The sequence below is a fragment of the Trachypithecus francoisi genome, unplaced genomic scaffold, assembly GCF_009764315.1.
Source record: "Trachypithecus francoisi isolate TF-2019V2 unplaced genomic scaffold, Tfra_2.0 Lachesis_group13, whole genome shotgun sequence".
Classification (NCBI taxonomy): Eukaryota; Metazoa; Chordata; class Mammalia; order Primates; family Cercopithecidae; genus Trachypithecus; species Trachypithecus francoisi.
The window spans coordinates 3,620,902-3,641,812 of record NW_022681458.1 but is presented as its reverse complement, the minus strand read 5'-3'; the positions used below and the strand labels follow the sequence as shown (position 1 = coordinate 3,641,812).

Below are 20,911 nucleotides of genomic sequence, written 5' to 3'. Positions count from 1 at the left end.
CCCAGCTGGGATGCGACTGCAGCAGGGCTGGCTCAGCCCAGAGGAAGTGCCAGAGCCAGGTCCCTGTGCCAGCTTATGGAGTTTAACCTTTATTGGAAGAGCAGCGGGAGGCTAATTATGTCTTTAGGAGGAACAGTGTAATGATATTTAGATTTTAAAGAGTGGCCATGTTAATTAGGGAGGGTTAAAGATTGTCCAGAGAAGAGAGAGAGGCCTGGACTGTGGAGGAACCCTGGGAAGGGAGAAGTGGTGGGATTCCAGGGCTGCTGGCATGTGATGGGGGAGCCGGCCTGGAGTGTAGGGGGAAGGCCCAGGTTAGAGAGGAGCTGTGAGAGTTGCTGGCGCCGGGTGATGGCGGGAGCCTGGGTGGGGAGGTCACCTGGGACGAGATTGTGAGGGCAGGAGCTGGCAGAGTGCTGGCGCTGTAGAAGCACAGGCCTTGGGGAGGATGGTGTGGGCCATGTGGCAGGTACCTTGGGTTCTGGGTGACGGGGACTGGAAGTATCCATTGAAAGGTAGAGAGTTCACTGTGCTGACTTTCCTTCTGGGTATCAGCCTTGTGGTTGAATAACCGCACCTCTCAGGAACCTTTCTGAGTGCTGTGTTAACCCAGGGCCTGTCCTGAACACCCTGGTGTTTTGAAGAAAGAGCCGGGGGTTTGAAACTATGTCTGCTGCCTACCCCCAGGTTGCACGAGGACTCTCAGTGCTGGTTTCTGCTAAGCACATGCTCCAGGCTGCACAGCCATGAGGAGAAGATCTTCTGTCACCTGCTCTTGGTCCCCAGCAGTCCCATCCCAGGGTTGAGCTGAGTCCTCCACCTGCATTGGCTCAAAGTGCTGGGGTCTCTGAAACTGCGTCTAGTGGCACTGTCTGAACCACATTCTCCAGGACCCTGCTAACCACTGTGCCCTGCAGTCCCCTAGGCCCTGGCGGGTGCCAGGCTGCCCCCTGTGCTGTGGCACTTTGTGGGGTGTGACCTCTGGAGGCTCCCAGGCCCATATTAATAGGGTCCTCTAGAATCTCCTGGTTCCCCTTGATCCACAAGCTTGGCCCCCTCTTAGGGCAGCATTTATGAGCTCGTGACTGTTAACGCTCATGGAAAGTCCTCCTGTGAATAAATGAGCTGGAGGTGTCTGTGCAGTGCTCCTTACTCTGCGCCGTGTGGACCCTCAGAATAACCCAGGCTGATGTCTCGAGGCTGCATGAACTGTTCCTGTCTGGGGTGGGGCCATGCTAAACAAGAGGCTGCATCAGGCCCTGCTGCCTCCTCTGTGCCCGTAGAGTGTCCTGGGTTGTCATGTGAATCCATGTGCTTTCCACTCCTCTGCAAATGCGTTTGTGCATCTTAAGAGTGTGAAACAGATTTCCCACCTGTGGTTTTGAATCCACCCCACTCCTGTGGTGCCACTGCTCATTTACTTTGACTGTTTAGGTCACATTTGTGCCCAAGACACAGCACTTGAAGAAAAAGGATCCTGGGTGAAGGTGCAGAGGGGGACCTGTGTTGAGCTGGAAGAGTTTCTTCTGCTTTCAGGAGCTGATGGAAAAATACTTAGCAGTCATGTCTATACGATGGGCTGTTGCTGGCTGTCTCCCAGTCTGTGGAGCGGCCTGGGATCTGGTGGCTGGGTTCAGGCTGTTGCGTGGCTCCCTCACATTGGGATGTGCTTTTTCTGTGGCTCTGGCTTTGTTGATTCTTGTCTCATGAACTTGTTTACTTCCTCTCTCCGGTGTGCTTTCTCCACATCCCTGTGTCCTGTTTCTATCTAGTACCATTTTATGATGCACAGTTTGTTTGCTCTTTGTTTTTCTATTTTTGAAAATAAAACAAAATGGCAATAGGGACATTAGAAAAGCAGCTATGAGGAAATGATCTTTTTTTCTTAACAGACATTCAAAATTATGTACAATGTGTTTTTTCTCTAATTCTGTTCTCATCATTTACTATATTGAGGTTGACTTACACAAAAACTGATTTTCTGATGTGCTTTTTTTTTAGGTGACTCCACCAGTGATGCAGGTGAGGAATGGCCTTAGATACCTGCGTGTCATATCAATTGCATGCATGTATGTGAATGTAAATGTGGACTCTCAGATTCGTGCTTTATAAAGTGCATTAGTGAAAGTAACTTATTTTATGGAAAAAGATCTTAACTACCTTTATTTATTTATTTATTTATTTATTTATTTATTGAGATGGAGTTTCACTCTCGTTGCCTAGGCTGGGATGCAATGGTGCAGTCTTGGCTCACTGCAACCTCCGCCTCCCGGGTTCAAGCGATTCTCCTGACTCAGCCTCCCAAGTAGCTGGGATTACAGGCATGGACCACCATGCCTGGCTAATTGTGTATTTTTAGTAGAGATGGGGTTTCTCCATCTTGGTCAGATTGGTCTGGAACTCCCAACCTCAGGTGATCCACCCACCTCGGCCTCCCAAAGTGCTGGGATTACAGGCGTGAGCCACCATGCCCGGCAAACTACCCTAATTTAATTTGAGATTTAATTTATATCTTTTAAATTTGAAAAGAATACATTTCAGATTTTTTTTTCCAGAATATAAAGTATATTTCTAATATTCAAATTCTGACTATTTTCTGAAGTGTTAATTCCTTTTACTTTAAATAGTGGAGTAAACTTGTCTTAATAGTTTGGGCCTTGTTATTTACTGATTAATTCTTTTCATCAAAATGAAGAAAACTTTGTTCAGATTATAAACATAATATGGTACATACCAATGTAGAAAAATTTAAAAATGCCAAAAAAAGAATAAAAATTAAAAGCACTGGTAATTAATTCTACTGCTTATAACATAAATGAATATTCTTCTAGAACCCTGTATATATATGCATATGCATATAATTGTTAGATGTATTACTGTACTGGATTGTTACACAAAAGGGGGCTAGCATGTGACTGTACCATAATTTACTTTGTGACTGACTGTCAGTATCATCAGTGGTGATGGGTGAGCATCTTGACATGTGTCCATTTCTCCTCTTGGGCTGTATTTCCTATAAGCGCTGAGTTGATCGGCCTGCCTTTTGAATTTTATTTCTGAAGTAGTTGAACCAGTTTGTATTCCCTGGGTTGGAGTGTGCCCGTTTTCCCAAATCTTCACCAAGTTTAGATATCAGACATTGGTTTTCTCTTCATCAACATGATTGATGGAAAAATTGCTCATTTGTATTTGCAATTACAAATGTATTTGATTGCAAATAACTGCAAATACAAATGTAAATAGTATTTTCAAATAGTTATCGGTGTGTTTTTTCCTTCGTGAATTGCTAATTGATTGTCATTTGTTTAGAAGGAGACGTTGGACCTGCTGGCCAAGATAAGTCTGACATGCCAGAGACTCCAGAAATTCCTAATGAGCTTTCATCCCACATCAGGTCTGTGTGCTTTGAATCCCTTTCCCTCAGCAGAGTGATCACACCTAGGACGCCGCTGTGCTTCTCTTTCTGCTTGTTGCTGTTTATTTAGTGCTTGAGCTAACTTATGAGGAATTACTTGTACAAAAAATACAAGAAGTGTATCAGTTTTCTGTACCGGAGTCACATCACTATATGCAGAATATTTTGGAGATTTAGGGGAATTCAAAATTATAGCTGAATTATGTGATGTTTTGATTAATGATAGTTGTTGGTATTCTGAAATTACTGAAAATACAAGTTGAAAGATGGACACTTTCTGGTTGGTTGGATTCCCGGGACGTTCCTCCTCTTCTGCAGAGTGGTGCGTCCTAACTAGCACATTGATTATGGCCTGGAGATGAGTGTTAACATTCACCCGGGCTTTCTTTTTCCATTTGGAAATGTATAAGCCTTTCATACTCCTTTTTTGGTTTTCCAATATTTGGGTTTAGAAGAATTCCTCGGCCTGGGAGTGCAAGACCAGCCCCTCCCCGGGTCAAACGGCAAGACAGCGCAGAGGCGTTACCAACAGATAGGTAAGACTGGCTCAGCAGGGCAGTTCTCCCTTGGGCACGGTGCCTCCAATGAGAGATGGGGGAGGGATGCAGCACATGGTGCTGGAAACATGCTATTGAGGAACAAAAGTGAGGGTAGGCCCTCGCCTCACACCATGGGCCAACAGACATGTCAGATGGATGAAAGAGAAAAACCATGCATACATGTGCAATTAAATCTTCACATCTGTGGGAAAATGTTGGACTGCATTTCTCTGACCCCTAGATTGAAGACTTTCTAAGCATGAAAACAGTAGAGGAATTAGGAAAAAAATGGGGAAAAAATTAGGGGCTTAATTGCACAAAAATTAAAAATAGAAGGTGATGAAAATGTTATAAGCAGGCTGGGCCTGGTGGCTCACACCTGTAATCCCAACATTTTGGGAATCCAAGGTGGGCGGATCGCTTGAGGTCAGGAGTTTGAGACCAGCCTGGCCAATGTGGTGAAACCCCCGTCTCTACTAAAAATTCAAAAGTTAGCTGGGCCTTGTGGGGTGTGCCTGTAGTGCCAGCTACTCAGGAGGCTGAGGCAGGAGAATTGCTTGAACCTGGGAGGTAGAGGTTACAATGAGCTGAGATTGCACTGCTGTACTCCAACCTGGGTGACAGAGCGAGACTATCTCAAAAAAAAAAAAGTCATAAGCAATATAAAGACAAACGACAGACAGGATGGATCAGAGTGGGTTTCAGATCAAATAAGAGGCAGGAATTGGAGGCAGGAGGAGTAGATGTGTTTTTCTAGGAGTTTTGCCACAAAGAGAAGCGAAGGAATAAGACTAGAAAGTGGGGGCCGGGTGCGGTGGCTCAAGCCTGTAATCCCAGCACTTTGGGAGGCCGAGACGGGCGGATCACGAGGTCAGGAGATCGAGACCATCCTGGCTAACACGGTGAAACCCCGTCTCTACTAAAAACTATAAAAAACTAGCCGGGCGAGGTGGCGGGCGCCTGTAGTCCCAGCTACTCGGGAGGCTGAGGCAGGAGAATGGCGTGAACCCGGGAGGCGGAGCTTGCAGTGAGCTGAGATCCGGCCACTGCACTCCAGCCTGGGTGACAGAGCGAGACTCCGTCTCAAAAAAAAAAAAAAAAAAAAGACTAGAAAGTGGGAAAGGTGGTGTCAAGGGGAGTTACGATTTTTCTGATGATGGGAATGATCCAGTGGAGAGGGGAAATGGATGACGTAGGCGACGTGAGACAGGGATTTGGTGGAGCAGAGCCCCGGCGTGGGTGTGGGAACCGGTGCGGAGGTGGAGTCGGCACATGGTGTGGTGCAGATTCTTAAGGTCATTTTCTGGTACTTATTTTTCTCATGAGCCGTAAGAGGGTCCGGGGGAAGAAGAGTGTTAGAGGAAAGAGGGGCTGGGTGAAGTCGCTGTGCACGAGAGTGGGCTAGTGAAGAGACTGGAGCAGAGGTTTTCCTCTAGGTTGTCCCCTTTGGGGACATTGGTCCATGATTTGGAGACATTTTCTGGTGTTCTGATGAGGGGGAGGGGTTAGGGCAGGGCTGTTGCTGAACCTCCTGCAATGCACAGGACAGTCTCCACCGCAAAGAAGGATGGGCTGCCTGTCCATGGTGCCTGGGCGGAGGCCGTGGCTGACAACTGACTTCGGGGCAGCATCTGGAGGACTTGGGCGTAAAGAGACAGGAGATGGTGTGGTGGAGCCTGTTCTGCAGCCGCAGCTGGCTACACCTGCAGGCGTGGGTGCACAGGCTGGATTAAACAGGGCTCAGGGAAGGAGTTGGAGTATGTGGAAGCGCTTCGGTCATGACCAGTGTGGGATTTATGCCAGTGAATGAGGGAAGAGCTCTCGGGGTGAAGGTCAGGAGGAGGCAGTAGGATTGAGAGGCTGAAGGTGCTGGATGGGTGGAAGGATTGTTGGAGTCAGGTCCTAGGGCCATGAGCTAGGAAGATGGGTGGTGGTAAAGGTGTGGGGCACTGGATTGGAGATTGGGGCTTGCTGTTAGTGGTACTGACGGGGTGACCCTGGGCGTGGGTGTCGAGTGTGGGAGGTGGGATCATCCCAGGAGGGTTGAGGGACCCAAGGCCAGGATCTGGGAAGGATCGTTTCTCAATACTTGAAATCACAAGACAGGAGCAGCGTTGGCGAGAGTGGCAGGTCCGGGAGGACCGGGTGGGACCAGGGGTTGGCAGCTGATGGCAGCAATGATGGGGTCGAGGGTGACAAGATTTAAAGTTGGCGGTTTTTAGAGAGAATGATCTGGAAGCCACAGCAAACAAAAGGAAATTACTGACCTTCCCTCTGGGCCTGTGACAAGAGGCCCGTGGGAGGAGCGGCAGCTGCGGCTGAGGGCTGTGGAGAAGCCGTGTCCTGGAGAGCAAGGCGGGACAGAGAGCAGCTGCCAATCAGGGCAGGCACGGGGGCGCAGGTGTTGGGGGGTGCCACGTGGGCCACAGTGAGGGTGTGCTGGGAGCGCAAGAGATGAGGAACGGGAGCCCAGGCTTCTTGCGGTACTGACAGAGCAGGGGGTGCGAAGTGAGGTTGGTCCTGGCGGAGCCACACAGATGGTTGTTGAGCGTCTCGAGGACCCAGTTGAGGAAGCTGAGCATACTTGAGGCAATGGGTGTTATTTTAAGAACTCGTTCCCAAGTGTCTAGATTCCCTCTGGACCTTGTGCATGGCACTGAAGCAAGGGAGGGTTTTGGGGGGTGTGTGTGTGTGTGTGTGTGTGTATGCATGTGCACACATGCGGCACTGTGATAACGGGGCAGGGGAGTTAGGTGATTGCTTAAAGCACGAGGGTGTAGGGAAGAAACAAAGGCAGGAGGGGCCATCGAGGAGCCTATAGAGTGTTTGGATCTGGGGCTCACATTTGTACAGAGTGAGCTGACAGTGGCCTGAGTGAGGAGGAGTGAGGCAGCTATAGGTGGGGCAGTTCTAGTGGGTGGCCCTGGAGAGCATGAGAGAGCCCTTGGGTGAAGGATGTCACCAAGGAGGACAAGGTGTGGGGCTGGAGGGCCAGGCTGTTGGACTTGTCCAGAATGATGATGGGACCTGGGTGGAGAGAGCAGTGTGTACGTGGTGCTGGGTGGGACATGGGGCAGCCACTGTGACTAGGAGTTGAATGAGGGGCCTCCAGCTGGGTGTGTGAAGAGAGGTCTGGGGTCACCCCTGGTCAGTGGGACCCCAGTGTGGCCCCTGCCCTGAGGTTTGTGACCCGGGGCAATAAGTGCCTCCAGGTAGAAAGCAGCAGATGAAGGGCTGGTGTCACTGAGAGCGCGTTCAGGGGAGAGGCAGGGGCCCTGAGGGTCTTTGTCCAGTAGAGGGCATGGTGAGGCTGTGGGGGGTGGGAGGCCAGGTGTGGACCAGGAGGCCTGGGCAGTACAGGGACGTGGGGAAGCTGGGTGGGGGTGGAGGACGAGGCTCACAGGGACTCAGGCCTTGGGGGGGCAGCACAGGGATGTGGGGAAACTGGGTGGGGAGTGAGGGCGAGGCTCACAGGGACTCAGGCCTGGAGGGCTTGCAGAGGACACTGCAGACAGTCCGTCTTAGCTTCAGCGGGTGGCTTGAGATGCTGTTCTAGAGATGGTTGGTGATTAGATTCCTCTCTGCTGACCTGTGACACAGTTTCAGATGCCTGGGATTGATGAAAACGTGTGATTGATAGAGCATTTCTAATTTAATTTCTTTTTATTTAGATCAGGGAGTGGTAAAACCGTCTCAAATGTGATTGTAGAGTCGCACAATTCTGACAATGAAGAGGATGATCAGTTTGTGGTGGAAGCTGCACCTCAGCTCTCTGAAATGTCAGAAATTGAAATGGTTAGTTAACTGAAATGTGGTGTTTTTTAATAACAATGTTTTACCTACATTGAGATTAATATTCTAGCTTTTAGATTTATGTAGACAAAAATGTCCTGTGATTTTTCTGTTAGTTTTTTACCTTTGTTAATTTTGTTGTTCCTTTTTCGAGATCCACAGAAGCATGATTTTTAGAATTCAGCAAGCCTGAATCTTCTTTTTTCCCCTTCCTTTCCTGCTCAGGTAGCAGCAGTGGAACTAGAAGAAGAGGAGAAGCATGGTGAGTCCTGGGCACGAGTGTGCATGCGTGTCCATGTGTGTGCGCTCACGCACCTTCTCCACGTGTTCCTGGAAAGGATCCAGTGCAAGGGACTGTTGTGTGCCAGGTTCTGGTCTGGGTCACACTGGCGGGGTCACACTGGCGGTACGTAGGACCCTGCGGGCATGGATTCCTCTAAGGCAATGGCTGCTACTCCCAATCCTTAGAGGAGAGGGGTCACTGTTGGAAGCTGGAAACTCACTGGCAGCTGTCCTACAGATGATGTCTTGTCTCATCCGTTCGATTAGACTGTGGAAGTAGATGATCCCTGAGGCCCTTAGCAAGTCTAGTTCTGGAATATTATTGTTGGTTTTCTAGCTGGACAACTCAGTAGTGCAAACCCTGCTCCCCACACCAGGGTTTGAGTGTCCTGGAACACAGTTTCTGCAGAAGAGGCAGGCTGAGTACTTTCCTTTATGGATGTGTTCTCATAAGATGACTTTGTTTCCTGGCACCCATCACAGGTGACTAATGAGGACTTGTTGGTTTTGAGGGTTTTTTTTGGTATTATATGAAGTCACAATTTTTTTTGGGGGGGCGGAGTCTCGCTCGTCACCCAGGCTGGAGTTCAGTGGTGCAATCTCAGCTTACTGCAACCTCTGCCTCCTGGGTTCAAGCGATTCTCGTGCCTCAGCCTCACAAGTAGCTGGGACTACAAGCGTGCACCACTATGACCAATTTTTGTATTTTTAGTAGAGACAGGATTTCGCTTCGTTGGCCAGGCTGGTCTCCAATTCCTAACCTCAAGTTATCCACCCGCCTTGGCCTCCCAAAGTGCTGGTATTACAGGCATGGGACGCTGTGCCCGGCCTAGTCACGGATTTTTAACATAGGGGATGTGTTTCATTTCAGCGCATCGCAATTTTTCTTATTAATGTTCAGATTGCCAAGTATTTGACCAGGGGAGCCTATTGGAGTTATTTACTGGGGGCCTTTAGACACAGCCCAGTGCACTCTTTAGTTTCCTTGTTTTCTGATACAACAAGGCGTTTCTGGCTTATTTTGTGTACTTCGTGCCCCGTAACTGCCTCATTTCTCCCAGGCACCCGGCCGCTTTCTGCTCTGGGTTGCTTCTTGTTTCCAGGCATTTTCACTGCAAAAGCAGGGATATACTTTTTTAAAATAAGAAAGTTTATTCTGACTTCATGATGATACTTTCAGTTCCGATCTAGGATTGTAGGGTTTTGCCTGCATTCTTTGGTTTTATATGTGCATCTCCTCCATCTGATGCCAAAAAGCCTGGCTCCCAGCTACAGCGGCTGTCCCCATGCTTTATGATCCTTCATATGCACACACAGCAATTTTGGAACACCACTACCGGTTTTTAACAACAGTAGGATTACTGGAAACGCTGAAGGATTTTATTTTATTTTTATTTTTTATTTTTATTTATTTATTTATTTTTGAGATGGAATCTCGCCCTGTCGTCCAGGCTGGAGTGCAGTGGTGTGATGTTGGCTCACTGCAACCACCACCTCCAGGGTTTAAATGATTCTCCTGCCTCAGCCTCCCAAGTAACTGGGATTATAGGCGCCCACCACCACACCCAGTTTTTTTTTTTTTTTGTATTTTTAGTGGAGACGGGGTTTCACCATGTTGGCCAGGTTGGTCTTGAACTCCTGACCTCTACCAGCCCAAGGATTTTTTTTTTGGTAGGTGTGTCTGCCTCTTTGTTGGGTATATCCTTTTAGGGATGTACAATCAGTTCACCTGTTTTAAAGTTGTAAAACAATTCTTCTCTAGTGGCACATGCTTGCCAATTGGATATCACTAAGTTTATTTCATTTTGCATTCAACCTTCAGGCATTAGTGTTTACCTTTTTAATGTAATATAATTCACATGATTTTAAGGTCAGATGTGCAAAACCAGGTATAATCAGAAATGTGGGGCTTTGACCCCTGTCTCCTCTACCCTCTACTCTCCCTGTCTCCTCTACCTTCTACTCTCCCTCTCCCTGTAGGTAACAGTAAAAAATAGGGTTTATACTTACAGTTGAAAAAAATAAATAAATACATATGCATGTGCATGTGTATTTACTGATGTCTACACTTATTTCCATCTTGCTCTTCTTTTTAATTTGACAGTAGATGCAGGCATTCATTCTGCAGCAATGCAGAGAAACCATCCTCATTTCTCTTCACAGCCTCCACCGTGTGGACACACCCTCATTGATTCAGTCAGCCTCGGGCTGATGCATGCTTGGGTAAAACACTATTCCAAAAAACTTCATATGATATTTATCCCATGAGTAAATTCTGAAAGAAATGGAAAATTCTTGCCCCAATGTAAAAGAAGTATCAGTACTTAGAAGCATTTATTAATTGTTATTTCTGTTTGTAATAGATGGCTATATTTTTGGATGTCAGCTACATTCCTTCTTAATCTTTGAAAATAGAAAATCTGTTTTATTTCTAAAGCTTTTTACTTTTCAAGGAGCTGATTTCCCTGAAACACTTTGAAATTTGATAATTTCCACTACCAGCTGTCGTGTCACTCTTAACAAAGAATATTTTTTTTTTTTTTTTTTTTTTTGAGGCGGAGTCTCGCTCTGTCGCCCGGACTGGAGTGCAGTGGCCAGATCTCAGCTCACTGCAAGCTCCGCCTCCCGGGTTTCCGCCATTCTCCTGCCTCAGCCTCCCGAGTAGCTGGGACTACAGGCGCCCGTCACCTCGCCCAGCTAGTTTTTTGTATTTTTTTTTTTTTTTTTTTTTTTTTTGAGGCGGAGTCTCGCTCTGTCGCCCGGACTGGAGTGCAGTGGCCGGATCTCAGCTCACTGCAAGCTCCGCCTCCCGGGTTTACGCCATTCTCCTGTCTCAGCCTCCGAGTAGCTGGGACTACAGGCGCCCGCCACCTCGCCCGGCTAGTTTTTGTATTTTTAGTAGAGACGGGGTTTCACCGTATTAGCCAGGATGGTCTCGATCTCCTGACCTCGTGATCCGCCCGTCTCGGCCTCCCAAAGTGCTGGGATTACAGGCTTGAGCCACCGCGCCGGGCCTTTTTTGTATTTTTTAGTAGAGACGGGATTTCACCGTGTTAGCCAGGATGGTCTCGATCTCCTGACCTCGTGATCCGCCCGTCTCGGCCTCCCAAAGTGCTGGGATTACAGGCGTGAGCCACCGCGCCCGGCCAAATAAAGATTATTTGAAACTGTTTCAGCATAAAAAGAGATAGTATAAAAACTTAGTGTTTTCCCCACCATCCCACCCATTTAGAATAGGTTTTTGGGGTAGAGAATAAACTTTTAACATAAAATCACTGATTTTTCAACAGGTGGACTTGTGAAAAAAATTTTGGAGACGAAGAAACATTATGAGAAATTGCAGCAGTCACCCAAACCTGGGGAGAAGGTAATGGAATGATTTCCGTAAACACTGGCATTTTAGCAGTCTGTTTCATACATTTACAGACTTACAAATTAGAACATCTTTCAAATATTACCATTATCAGTGATGTCTGTTTGCATATTTAAATGTCATTCCTGGCCAGGCATAGTGACACCTGCAATCCCAGCACTTTGGGAGTCCAGCGCAGACAGATTACCTGAGCCCAGGAGTTCGAGACCAGCCTGGGCAACATGGCGAAACCCTGTCTTTACAAAAAATACAAAAATTAGCCAGGTGTAATGGCACATGTTTGTAGTCCCAGCTACTTGGGGGGCTGAGGCAGGAGAATCGCTTGAACCCAGGAGGTGGAGGTTGTAGTGGATCGATTGTGCCATGGCACTCCAACCTGGGTGACAGAGTGAGACCCTGCCTCAGAAAGAAAAAAAAAATGCCATTCCTCCCTCCTCCCAGTTGGGAGGATATAAAGTGTGGGACTCTCTGTGTGGGGCTGCTTCCCTGGCCTGGTATCCAGCCCCGTCTTGGGAGGGGGCAGCGGCTTGCTCAGGGAGCTCAGGAGCCAAGACCAAAGGCCTTTTGGGCTCTAACTCCCTGACCCTCCCCTTCTGGCCTTGCCCATCCCTTCTCCCAGGTCCTGTTTGCAGACTGGGAGCCTGGCTGCCTGGCCCTGGCTGATTACAAAGAGATTGGGAATGTTTTTAAGTCTTTTTTTGAAATATGCGTTCTATTGTACCTGGCTCCCTGCAGTCCCCCTCACACATGTGTGATGTGCTTTTGTTGGGACCTATGACTTGTTGCCAGCCACTACCCTTTCCTTGGGCACATGACCACTGGGGCGGGCACCTGTGGGCCAACAAGGTGTGTCTCAAATGCCACAGCCAGGTTTCTCTTATAGTCACTTTAAAGAGGAAGGAGAATTTTTTTTTCTTTTAAACAAGTTTCTTGGATAGTTAGCCTAATAACTCAACAATTTAAAAAAGTTTTATATATAGGTGTGTGTGCACACACATGTACACACACATGCACACATATACGTATTTTTCCCCAGCTGAATTAATGGTTGTTTTAGATAATTCTGCTTAACATGTCCTAGTTTGTCATGAAGCTAGGGCCTGAAATAGCCAATGAGAACTGTACAATTGAGACTAACAGTAGAGGGAGCCCTTTTAACAATAATAACAAGAATGTTGGCAGAGGCTTTGCTGACAGCACCACTATTTGCCTTGCTAAAAGGAGAAATGCCTTCTGCAGTTTGTTTTCTCATTGATGGAATGTTAATACATTATAGTTCTTTCTGTATGCATGAGGGGTTGGCCTGGTGTCACTGGTGGTATTTCTGAGACCCAGTCGAAAACCCTGAATGTGTCCCTCCATGCTTCTAGTGGAGGTCACCTTTGAAGCATCCATTGGTTTAAATTTTGTAGCTATGATTTTTACGCAAAGTGTATTAGGATTGTGTTTCAAAGTATCCCCGGGAGAGTAAATTATTTCAGATTGGTAAATCTTTTGGATTCAGAAGATAAAAGGAAAAGTGTCCTTTTTTGGTGAACATCTACTGTTTTGAAAAAGAGTAGGTAGTGAGAACTTCAAAGTCAGGGGTGGTGTATGTTACAGTGAGGGGAAAATCAGCAAGTGTCTGTATGATTTTCTTTAGGATATTGATAAACATCAGACTTAAATTTAACTTGTTGGTCTTCTTAAAACATTTTTGTTACTTTTTTTTTGAGACGGAATTTCACTGTGTCGCCCAGGCTAGAGTGCAGTAGCTCAATCTCGGCTCACTGCAAACTCTGCCTCCTGGGTTCACACCATTCTTCTGCTACATTTTTTTTTTTTTTTAAATAAATAAAATGCAGCCAGGCACGGTGGCTTACACCTGTAATCCCATCACTTTAGGAAGCCAAGGTGGGTGGATTGCTTGAGGCCATGGGTTTGAGATCAGCCTGGCCAACATGGCCAATCCCCTTTCTACTAAGAATACAAAAATTAGCTGGGCGTGGTGGTGCACACTTGTAGTCCCAGCTACTCAGGAGGCTGAAGCACGAGAATCACTTGAGCCCAGGAAGCAGAGGTTGCAGTGAGCTGTGATTGCACTGTTGCACTCCAGCCTGGATAACACAGCAAGACTGTCTCAAAAAAAAACATGTAGGAAGAGCCAAAGTCCTTTTTCCCCCTGCCCCAGTCCCTTCCCTGAGGGCAGTCCCCAGGATGAACTTGGTGTGTATCTATATTTTGCATGTGCCTCGTGTTGTTTAGTTAGTTTCTAATGTCACCTTAGTGTTGATCCATTATGCAGGTCGCTTTCTTCATGCAGCATGTTTCTCTTTCTCATGTTTTGATACTTGTAGATGTAGTTTATTCATTTTAATTGAAGCCTTATAGTCCATTATTTGCTTATTAATTACTCTGTTGATGGACATTTAGGTTTTTCAGCCATTTCCTTTCATAAACAATGCTTCCATGGCTCCTTTCCATGCCTCCTAGCTTTCAAGAGCCAGTGTCTCTTCCAGCAAGAAGCAGGCCACTTTCTGTAAAGGGCTGGATAAAAATACTTCAGGCTTTTTGAGCCAGATGGTCTCTTGCAACTATTGAATTCTGCCAGTGTCACAGGAATGCAGCCACAGCATTAGACCATGTAAATGAACATGTGTGGCTGTATTCAATAAAACGTACTTTACAAAAACAAGGTCCAGGCTGTGGGCTATAGTTTACTGATTTCAGCTTTGGGGGCTATGCCCAGGCTTAGAAGTGCTGTGCCAGGAAGTACACAGATCTTTAGTTTCACCAGATAGGCCACTTTCCTCCTCAAAGTGGCTGTACCAATTTATCCTCCCAGTAGAATGAACATCTGTTTCCAAACATCCGTGCCAACGACAGTCAAGATAGTGAACACACTCATCACCCTCCACAGTGTCATGTGCCCTTGGTGAGCCCATGCTCCAGCCCATCTCTGTGTTCACCTTTCCCCACACCCTACCCCCAGCAGCCACTCTGCTCTGGTTCACTGTGCTTTAGTTTGCATTTCCTAGAATTGTGTTTAAATGGAATCATGTGATGTGCACTCTTTTGAGGTTTTTTTTCGGTCTGGCCATTTTTACTCAGCATAATCTGAGATTTATCCATGTTGTTGCAGCATGTATCCATAATTTATTTGTTTTAATTGCTGAGTAGTATTCCATTGTATGAATATACCACAGTGTGCTCATCCATGTATCAGTTGATGAACAGTTGAGTTGCTTCTAGTTGGGACTATTATAAATAAAGCTGCTGTGAACATTCATGTTCACGTCTTTGTGTTGACAGATGCTTTCATTATGCTGTGTCAATACAGTAGAACCCCTCTTATTTGCAGGGTATATGTTCCATGACCCCTAGCAGATGCCTGAGACTGTGGATAGTACCGAACCCTGTATATACCATGTTTTTTCATGATACGTTCTGATGATAAAGTTTACTTTATGAATTAGGTTCAGTAAGAGATGGACAATAACTGATATTAAACAGAACAATTTTAACAGTGTGTCAGCATCACTCCATTGTACTTTGGGGCCATTGTTAAATAAGATAAGGGTTACTTTAACACAAGCACTAGGATACTGCCACCGTCTAGACTGTCTGATAGCTGAGAGGGCTACTAAGTGACTAACAGGTGGATGGTGTATACAGTATGTATATATATTGGACAGAGGGATGACTTATGTCCTTGGCGGAACTGTGCAAGATTTGATCACACTACTCAGAATGGCATGAAATTGAAAACTTATGAATGAATTGTTTATTTCTGGAATTTTCCATTTAATATTTTCAGACTGCAGGTAACTGAAACTGCAGAAAGTGAAACTATGGATGGGGATAGGACTGTTCTACCTAGGAGTGGTACTGCTGAGGCATATGGTAAATGTGTGCTTAACTTTTTAAGAAACTGCCAGACTATAGGGCTGGGTGCTATGGCTCACACCTGTAATCCCAGCCCCCTGGGAGGCCGGAGTGTGAGGATCACTTGAAGCCAGGATTTTAAGACCAGCTTGTGCAACACAGGGAGACCCTATCTCTACAAAAAAACAAAAACAAAGATTGCCCAACTGTGTTGCAAAGTGGTTGTATCATTTCGCATTCCTACCCGCAGTGTGTAAGAGTTTCAGTTCCTTCACATCCTCGTCAGCACTAGGTATGGTCAAACTGTAAAATTTTTCAGCTGGGCATGGTGGCTCACACCTGTAATCCCAGCACTTTGGGAGGCTGAGTTGGGCAGATCACGAGGTCAGGAGATTGACCCCATTCTGGCTAGCATGGTGAAACTTTGTCTCTACTAAAAATACAAAAAATTAGCTGGGCATGGTGGCACACGGCTGTAGTCCCAGCTACTCAGGAGGCTGAGGCAGGAGAATCGCTTGAACCTGGGAAGCAGAGGTTACAGTGAGCTGAGATCGCATCACTGCACTCCAGCCTGTGTGACAGAGTGAGATACTGTCTCAAGCAAAATTTTTTTTTCATAGTTGTAATTTGCATTTCCTTAATGGCTAATGATGTTGAATATCTATCCTATGGTTGTATGTATATAATATATAAGCCCTTGTGTCTCATATGTTGTAAATATTTTTCCAGTCTATCACTTGTCTGACTTTGCCTTTTCATTTAAAAAATTGTTTGTTTTTTTTTTTTTTGAGACAGAGTCTGGCTCTGTTGCCCAGGCTGGAGTGCAGTGGTCTGAATCTCAGCTCACTGCAACCTTTGCCTCCCAGACTTAAGTGATCCTCCCACCTCAGTCTCCCAAGTAGCTGGGACTACAGGCATACGCTACCACACCTGGCTAATTTTTGTATTTTTTGTAGGGGGGTTTTTCCATGTTACCCAGGCTGGTCTTGTTCTCCCAGGCTCAAGCGATCCTTCTGCCTTGGCCTCCCAAAGTGAGCCACTGCACCTGGCCAAACGTTTCTATTTTGATGTAAAATTTAAACAGCCTTTTTCTTTATACATTATTTATTTATTTTTTCTTTTTGTTTTGGCCAAGAGTTTAAGGTGAAGTTATACTTTATTTTTGATTTTGTCTGAAAAAGCTGTCCTATCCTGGTTGTAAAGGTAGTCTTTAGTTTAGTTTTCTTTTTCATGTCTAGATCTCTGCGTGGTCTGGAAGTGTGATTTTCTGCTGTGTGGTTGCCAGCCTAGGCTTCCTCACCCCTGCCTTTGTGCCCCCGCCTCTCTAGGGAGCCCGGGTGTCCCGTGTTTCTGGGCTCTCCTTGTTTCAGCACTATGGTTTTATCTCTGGGAAAGCCTTTCAAAATGTTCCTCCACTCCTCCCCCACTCTCCAGGTTGTCTTGATTGTGAGTCTTTACGGCTTTATGTAATTGTGGGATCAGTTTGTGTGGTTCCATGAAAAACCCTGTTGTGATTTTGACTGGAATTGTATTGATCTTCTCTTGACTTGACTTTTACCAGTAACTTCCACTCCATTGCCTTGACTGTCTTTGTAGCAAAACGCCTTAAAATAATCGCTTATCTTTTGCTGTCTACAATCTACCTCTTCCCACTCTCTCCTAACCCCATTCCAGGGAGGCCGCTGGCTCTACACCTTCGTCTGAGTTGTCCAAGTTGCCCACGGCAGGGTCACCTGACCTCTCAGTTGTTATAGCTGCTGGTTATGTCTGTGTCCTGTGACAGCATTTGATGCTGTTGGCCACTCCCTGCCCCCTTGGCGTGGCCTCCAGGACAGCACTCTCCTCTGGCACCCCTCCTGCCAGGCCAGTCCCCCTTCTCTCTGTCCTTCACTAGTTCCTCCTCTTTTCACTCTTTTCTTAGTATCACCATCTTAATATTATTAGCTGTCCTTTGAAACTATGTTTTTTTTTTTTTTTTAACTAAGCTTCCTTAGTGGTTGTATTCCACTTTTCTGCTTTTTCTTGCTTATTTTGGTAACTAATGTTTGAATCTGTTAGGTTTAGATTTACCTGCAAGCAAAAGAAAGCTAAAACATTAGTGGCTTAAATGAGGTATAAAGTGTTTTAGCTCATGGGTCCGTCTGGAGGTGGCCGTCCAGGTGGCAGTGACCCCAACGCCTTCATTCCTCCACAGCATGATGTGACCTTCCTTCCTCAGGGTGCCTCATGGGCCAGCATAGCTTCAGCTTCCAGCCAGCAGGAGGGAGAAGAGGGAGGAAGGAGAAGGCCTGCCCTCCTCCTCCAGGATATTTACTGAAAGCTATGCACCACTTCCACTTAGATTATGTTGGCTGGAACTTAGTCACAAAGGAGACCATGAAGTGAAATCTATATTTTAGGCATCCATTTGCATAGCCAGAAATCAGAAATTCCATTATCACAAACTAGAACGTGTCAGATTTTCCCAGTGCCTGCCATGCTCAGAAAATGGTAACGCTTGCAAGGCACATGGGTAAGTGGAAGAGGCTGCCTCCCTGGCTAGAGGCCGAGGGTTCCTGGACCCAGCACACGTTTCACATGTGGGCCGCACACAGTGGCGGGAAGCTTGGCCAAAGCGGAGATCAGAAACAGGGTCGACCAGCTGTCTCTTCCACAATGTTTCTCTAGGAAATTGTGTATTTCATTCATGTCTTACAGTCATGGCATAAAGGTGTTTGAAGTAGCCTTTATGATTTTAAAATATCTTATCTATACTTAGTTTTTCTTTTGTTCCCAAAATTTTGTGTCTTTTTACTTCTTGGTAAGACTTTGAAAAAACTATTAAAATAGACACTCTCTAGCAAGGAATCAACTTTCAGTTTTATAGATATTCACTTTTGTTTTATTTGATTAATTTCTACTCTTTGTTTTTCCTTTTAATTTCTTTGGACATTGGCTTTTCCTAGTCTCTTGAATAAAACACATAGCTGCTTTATCCTTTATCTTTGTCATTTTAAACCTACATGTATTTAAGATTGTACATCTCCTTTTAAGCATGGTTTATCCTTGACTTCTAAATTCCTTGAATATTAAATTTGATATTGAATCTTAAAAATTCCTTGAATTTTAATGTGAAGTACTTTGTTATGATTTTAACATGGGCAGTTGGGGTTCTTTTTTTAGTTTTTTACACATAAAGATTTTTAAAAGTCTTTTCAATGATAATATGTAATGTAATGAAATTGATTATTTGGAATTGATGAGACTTTTATTGTGGCCTATTTGGTGGTCAGTTTTGTAAGTGTTTCAAAGTGCTTGCAAAGCTGCTTACTTCTAGATATACTTCAGGTCCAGGCTTCCGCATACCCTCGTTGATTTCACAGAGAGGCAAATGTAAGCATATATCCTCAGGCCAGGTGTAGTGGCTCACACCTGTAATCCCAGCACTTTGGGAGGCCGAGGTGGGCAGATCATGAGGTCAGGAGTTCAAGACCAGCCTGGCCAGCATAGTAAAACCCCGTCTCTACTAAAAATACAGAAAGTAGCTGGACTTGGTGGCATGTGCCTGTAGTTTCAGCTACTCAGGAGGCTAAGGCAAGAGAGTTGCTTGAACCCAGGAGGTGGAAGTTGCAGTCAGCCGAGACCACACCACTGCATTCCAATCTGGGCAACAGAGCAAGACTGTGTCTCAAAAAAAAAAAAAAAAAAAAAAAAAAATCCTCAAAGCATGTATGCTGAATCTATCTTCATTGATTTATACATATTATCATAGTAATGCTTATTTTCTCTCTGTCTCATTAAAACATACAAAGCAGGTGTTTTCTCTGCTTTTCACATAAGTTGTGGTGTGCCCTTCCTTAGTTTTGATATTTTTTATTTTTTTGGAGGATTTTTTCAATAGTAAAGAAATGCATATTTGTAATCTGGGCCTCTCTCCAGCCTGTCTTTGAAGTTGCGTTGGAAGAAAAGCCATTTCTTATTGTACTAATGGACTTGAATAATACATTATAGAATAAATATGTGAATCAGATTGCTTTAAGCGTTTTCTTTATTATCCTGACTTTTTTGCTGTCTTTTCAAGAGGAAATATAAACTTTGTTAATAGTAAGATATTAGCTCCTGCCAGCATTTTTTTTCTTTCTTCAGGTTTATGAAGAAGTTTTTGAAAAAGCATCAAAAGAACCATTTTATTACAGTGTTTCTTACGCTTTCTAAAGGTTTATATATGAAGATGCTTTAGGCTAATGGCCAACAGTTTCAAAGACTGTTCACTCACTTTAAAGTATTTAAATATTTCTCACTCCTAATTTTTCAGTATCCTTTTACATGATCTTCCCTTTGTTTCTCTTTTTCATTTTATATCTAATTATTAATAAATATGATTTTTAGATGCTTTTTCTTTTCATTTAAATTTTTTATTTTGAAATAGCTATTGGAGTACTTCTTTTTGTAGATTTCCTTCTCTCTTCATTTTAAGGTTTTGTGACTGCTGTCTCCTCTACTTTCTTGATCGTGTAAACTGTGTCTTGTTCTGGGACTGCTAGAGGTCACGCCCATCATCTTGTCCTGGTGAGCATGTGGGCATGCATTGAATTGACCCGCATATATGTTTTTTGTTGCCATTCTGAAAGAAAGTTGTAATAAGCAAGCAAGTATTGCTGGAAATTATGGATGAGTGTCTTAAAGAGGCATTTATTTGGGCATATAAGAACTTCTTGTATCTTGAAATGCCTCTTGATACTTACAGTGACCTTATCAGGAATAAGTTATGTTTTAATTAAAATCAGTAGCATATAACAAATCGTATTTAGCAAAATTGTTGATGAAAGTCAGGGATTTAAGTCTTAAATTATTTTACTCTCGTGATGGGAATAGATCTTCATATTTCTTTTTTTGGTAGGTAGATGGTGCAATTTCATCACAAGTACTATAACTCTTTCAGAAAAATGCTATTCAGAATCTCTTCTTACCTGAAATTCTACACCCGACAACAGTATTTTTAGTTTGGATATCTGTGGTCCTAGTATTATTGGATTTTTCCTTTGCTAGGAATATTGTTTCCATTGAAATTGTTGTTAAAGAAATAAAAATGGGCCAGGCGCAGTGGCTCACGTCTGTAATCTTAGCACTTGGGAGGCCAAGTCAAGCAGATCACTTGAGTTTAGGAGTTAGAGACCAGCCTGGGCAACATAGTGAGACACCATCTCTACAAAAATTAAAAACAATCAGACATGGTGGCGCATACCTGTGTTTCCAGCCTCTTGGGAGGCTGAGGCAGAAGGATGGCTTGAGCCCACAAGTTTGAGGCTACAGTGAGCCAAGCTCACGCCACAGCCCTCCCGCCTGGGTGATAGTGTGAGACCTGTCTCAAAAAAATAAAAGAAAAATAAATAAATAAATAAAAATAAAAAGGGACATACTCTGTTGGTAAGACTTTAATAGTTAAATTGGGAACTACTGAAATTGATTCTAATCATGAAGGGTTATGGTGGGTTTTTTTGTTCGTGTCTTAGGGGTTTTGTTTTTGTTTTTAAAGAAATAAGGTGATAGTTTTATGATCCCAAATGAAATCTCTGAATGCAGTATCTTCCAATATGCAGGCTGGGGATTTAAAGTTTTGGATATAAAATTTGTTACCACCCCATTATCTTATAAAAAATCAGGCAT

At 44.8% G+C, this 20,911-nt stretch overlaps 1 protein-coding gene across 1 annotated transcript in view; it reads left to right on the top strand.

The window, feature by feature from the left end:
• Positions 1-20,911, top strand: part of TRAF3IP1 (TRAF3 interacting protein 1) — an 80,958-nt gene that overhangs the window by 24,983 nt on the left and 35,064 nt on the right. The window contains 6 exon segments of the mRNA XM_033229673.1: positions 2,002-2,022; positions 3,310-3,394; positions 3,868-3,951; positions 7,626-7,749; positions 7,972-8,008; positions 11,319-11,395. Of these exon segments, the coding sequence (XP_033085564.1) occupies positions 2,002-2,022; positions 3,310-3,394; positions 3,868-3,951; positions 7,626-7,749; positions 7,972-8,008; positions 11,319-11,395 (428 nt within the window).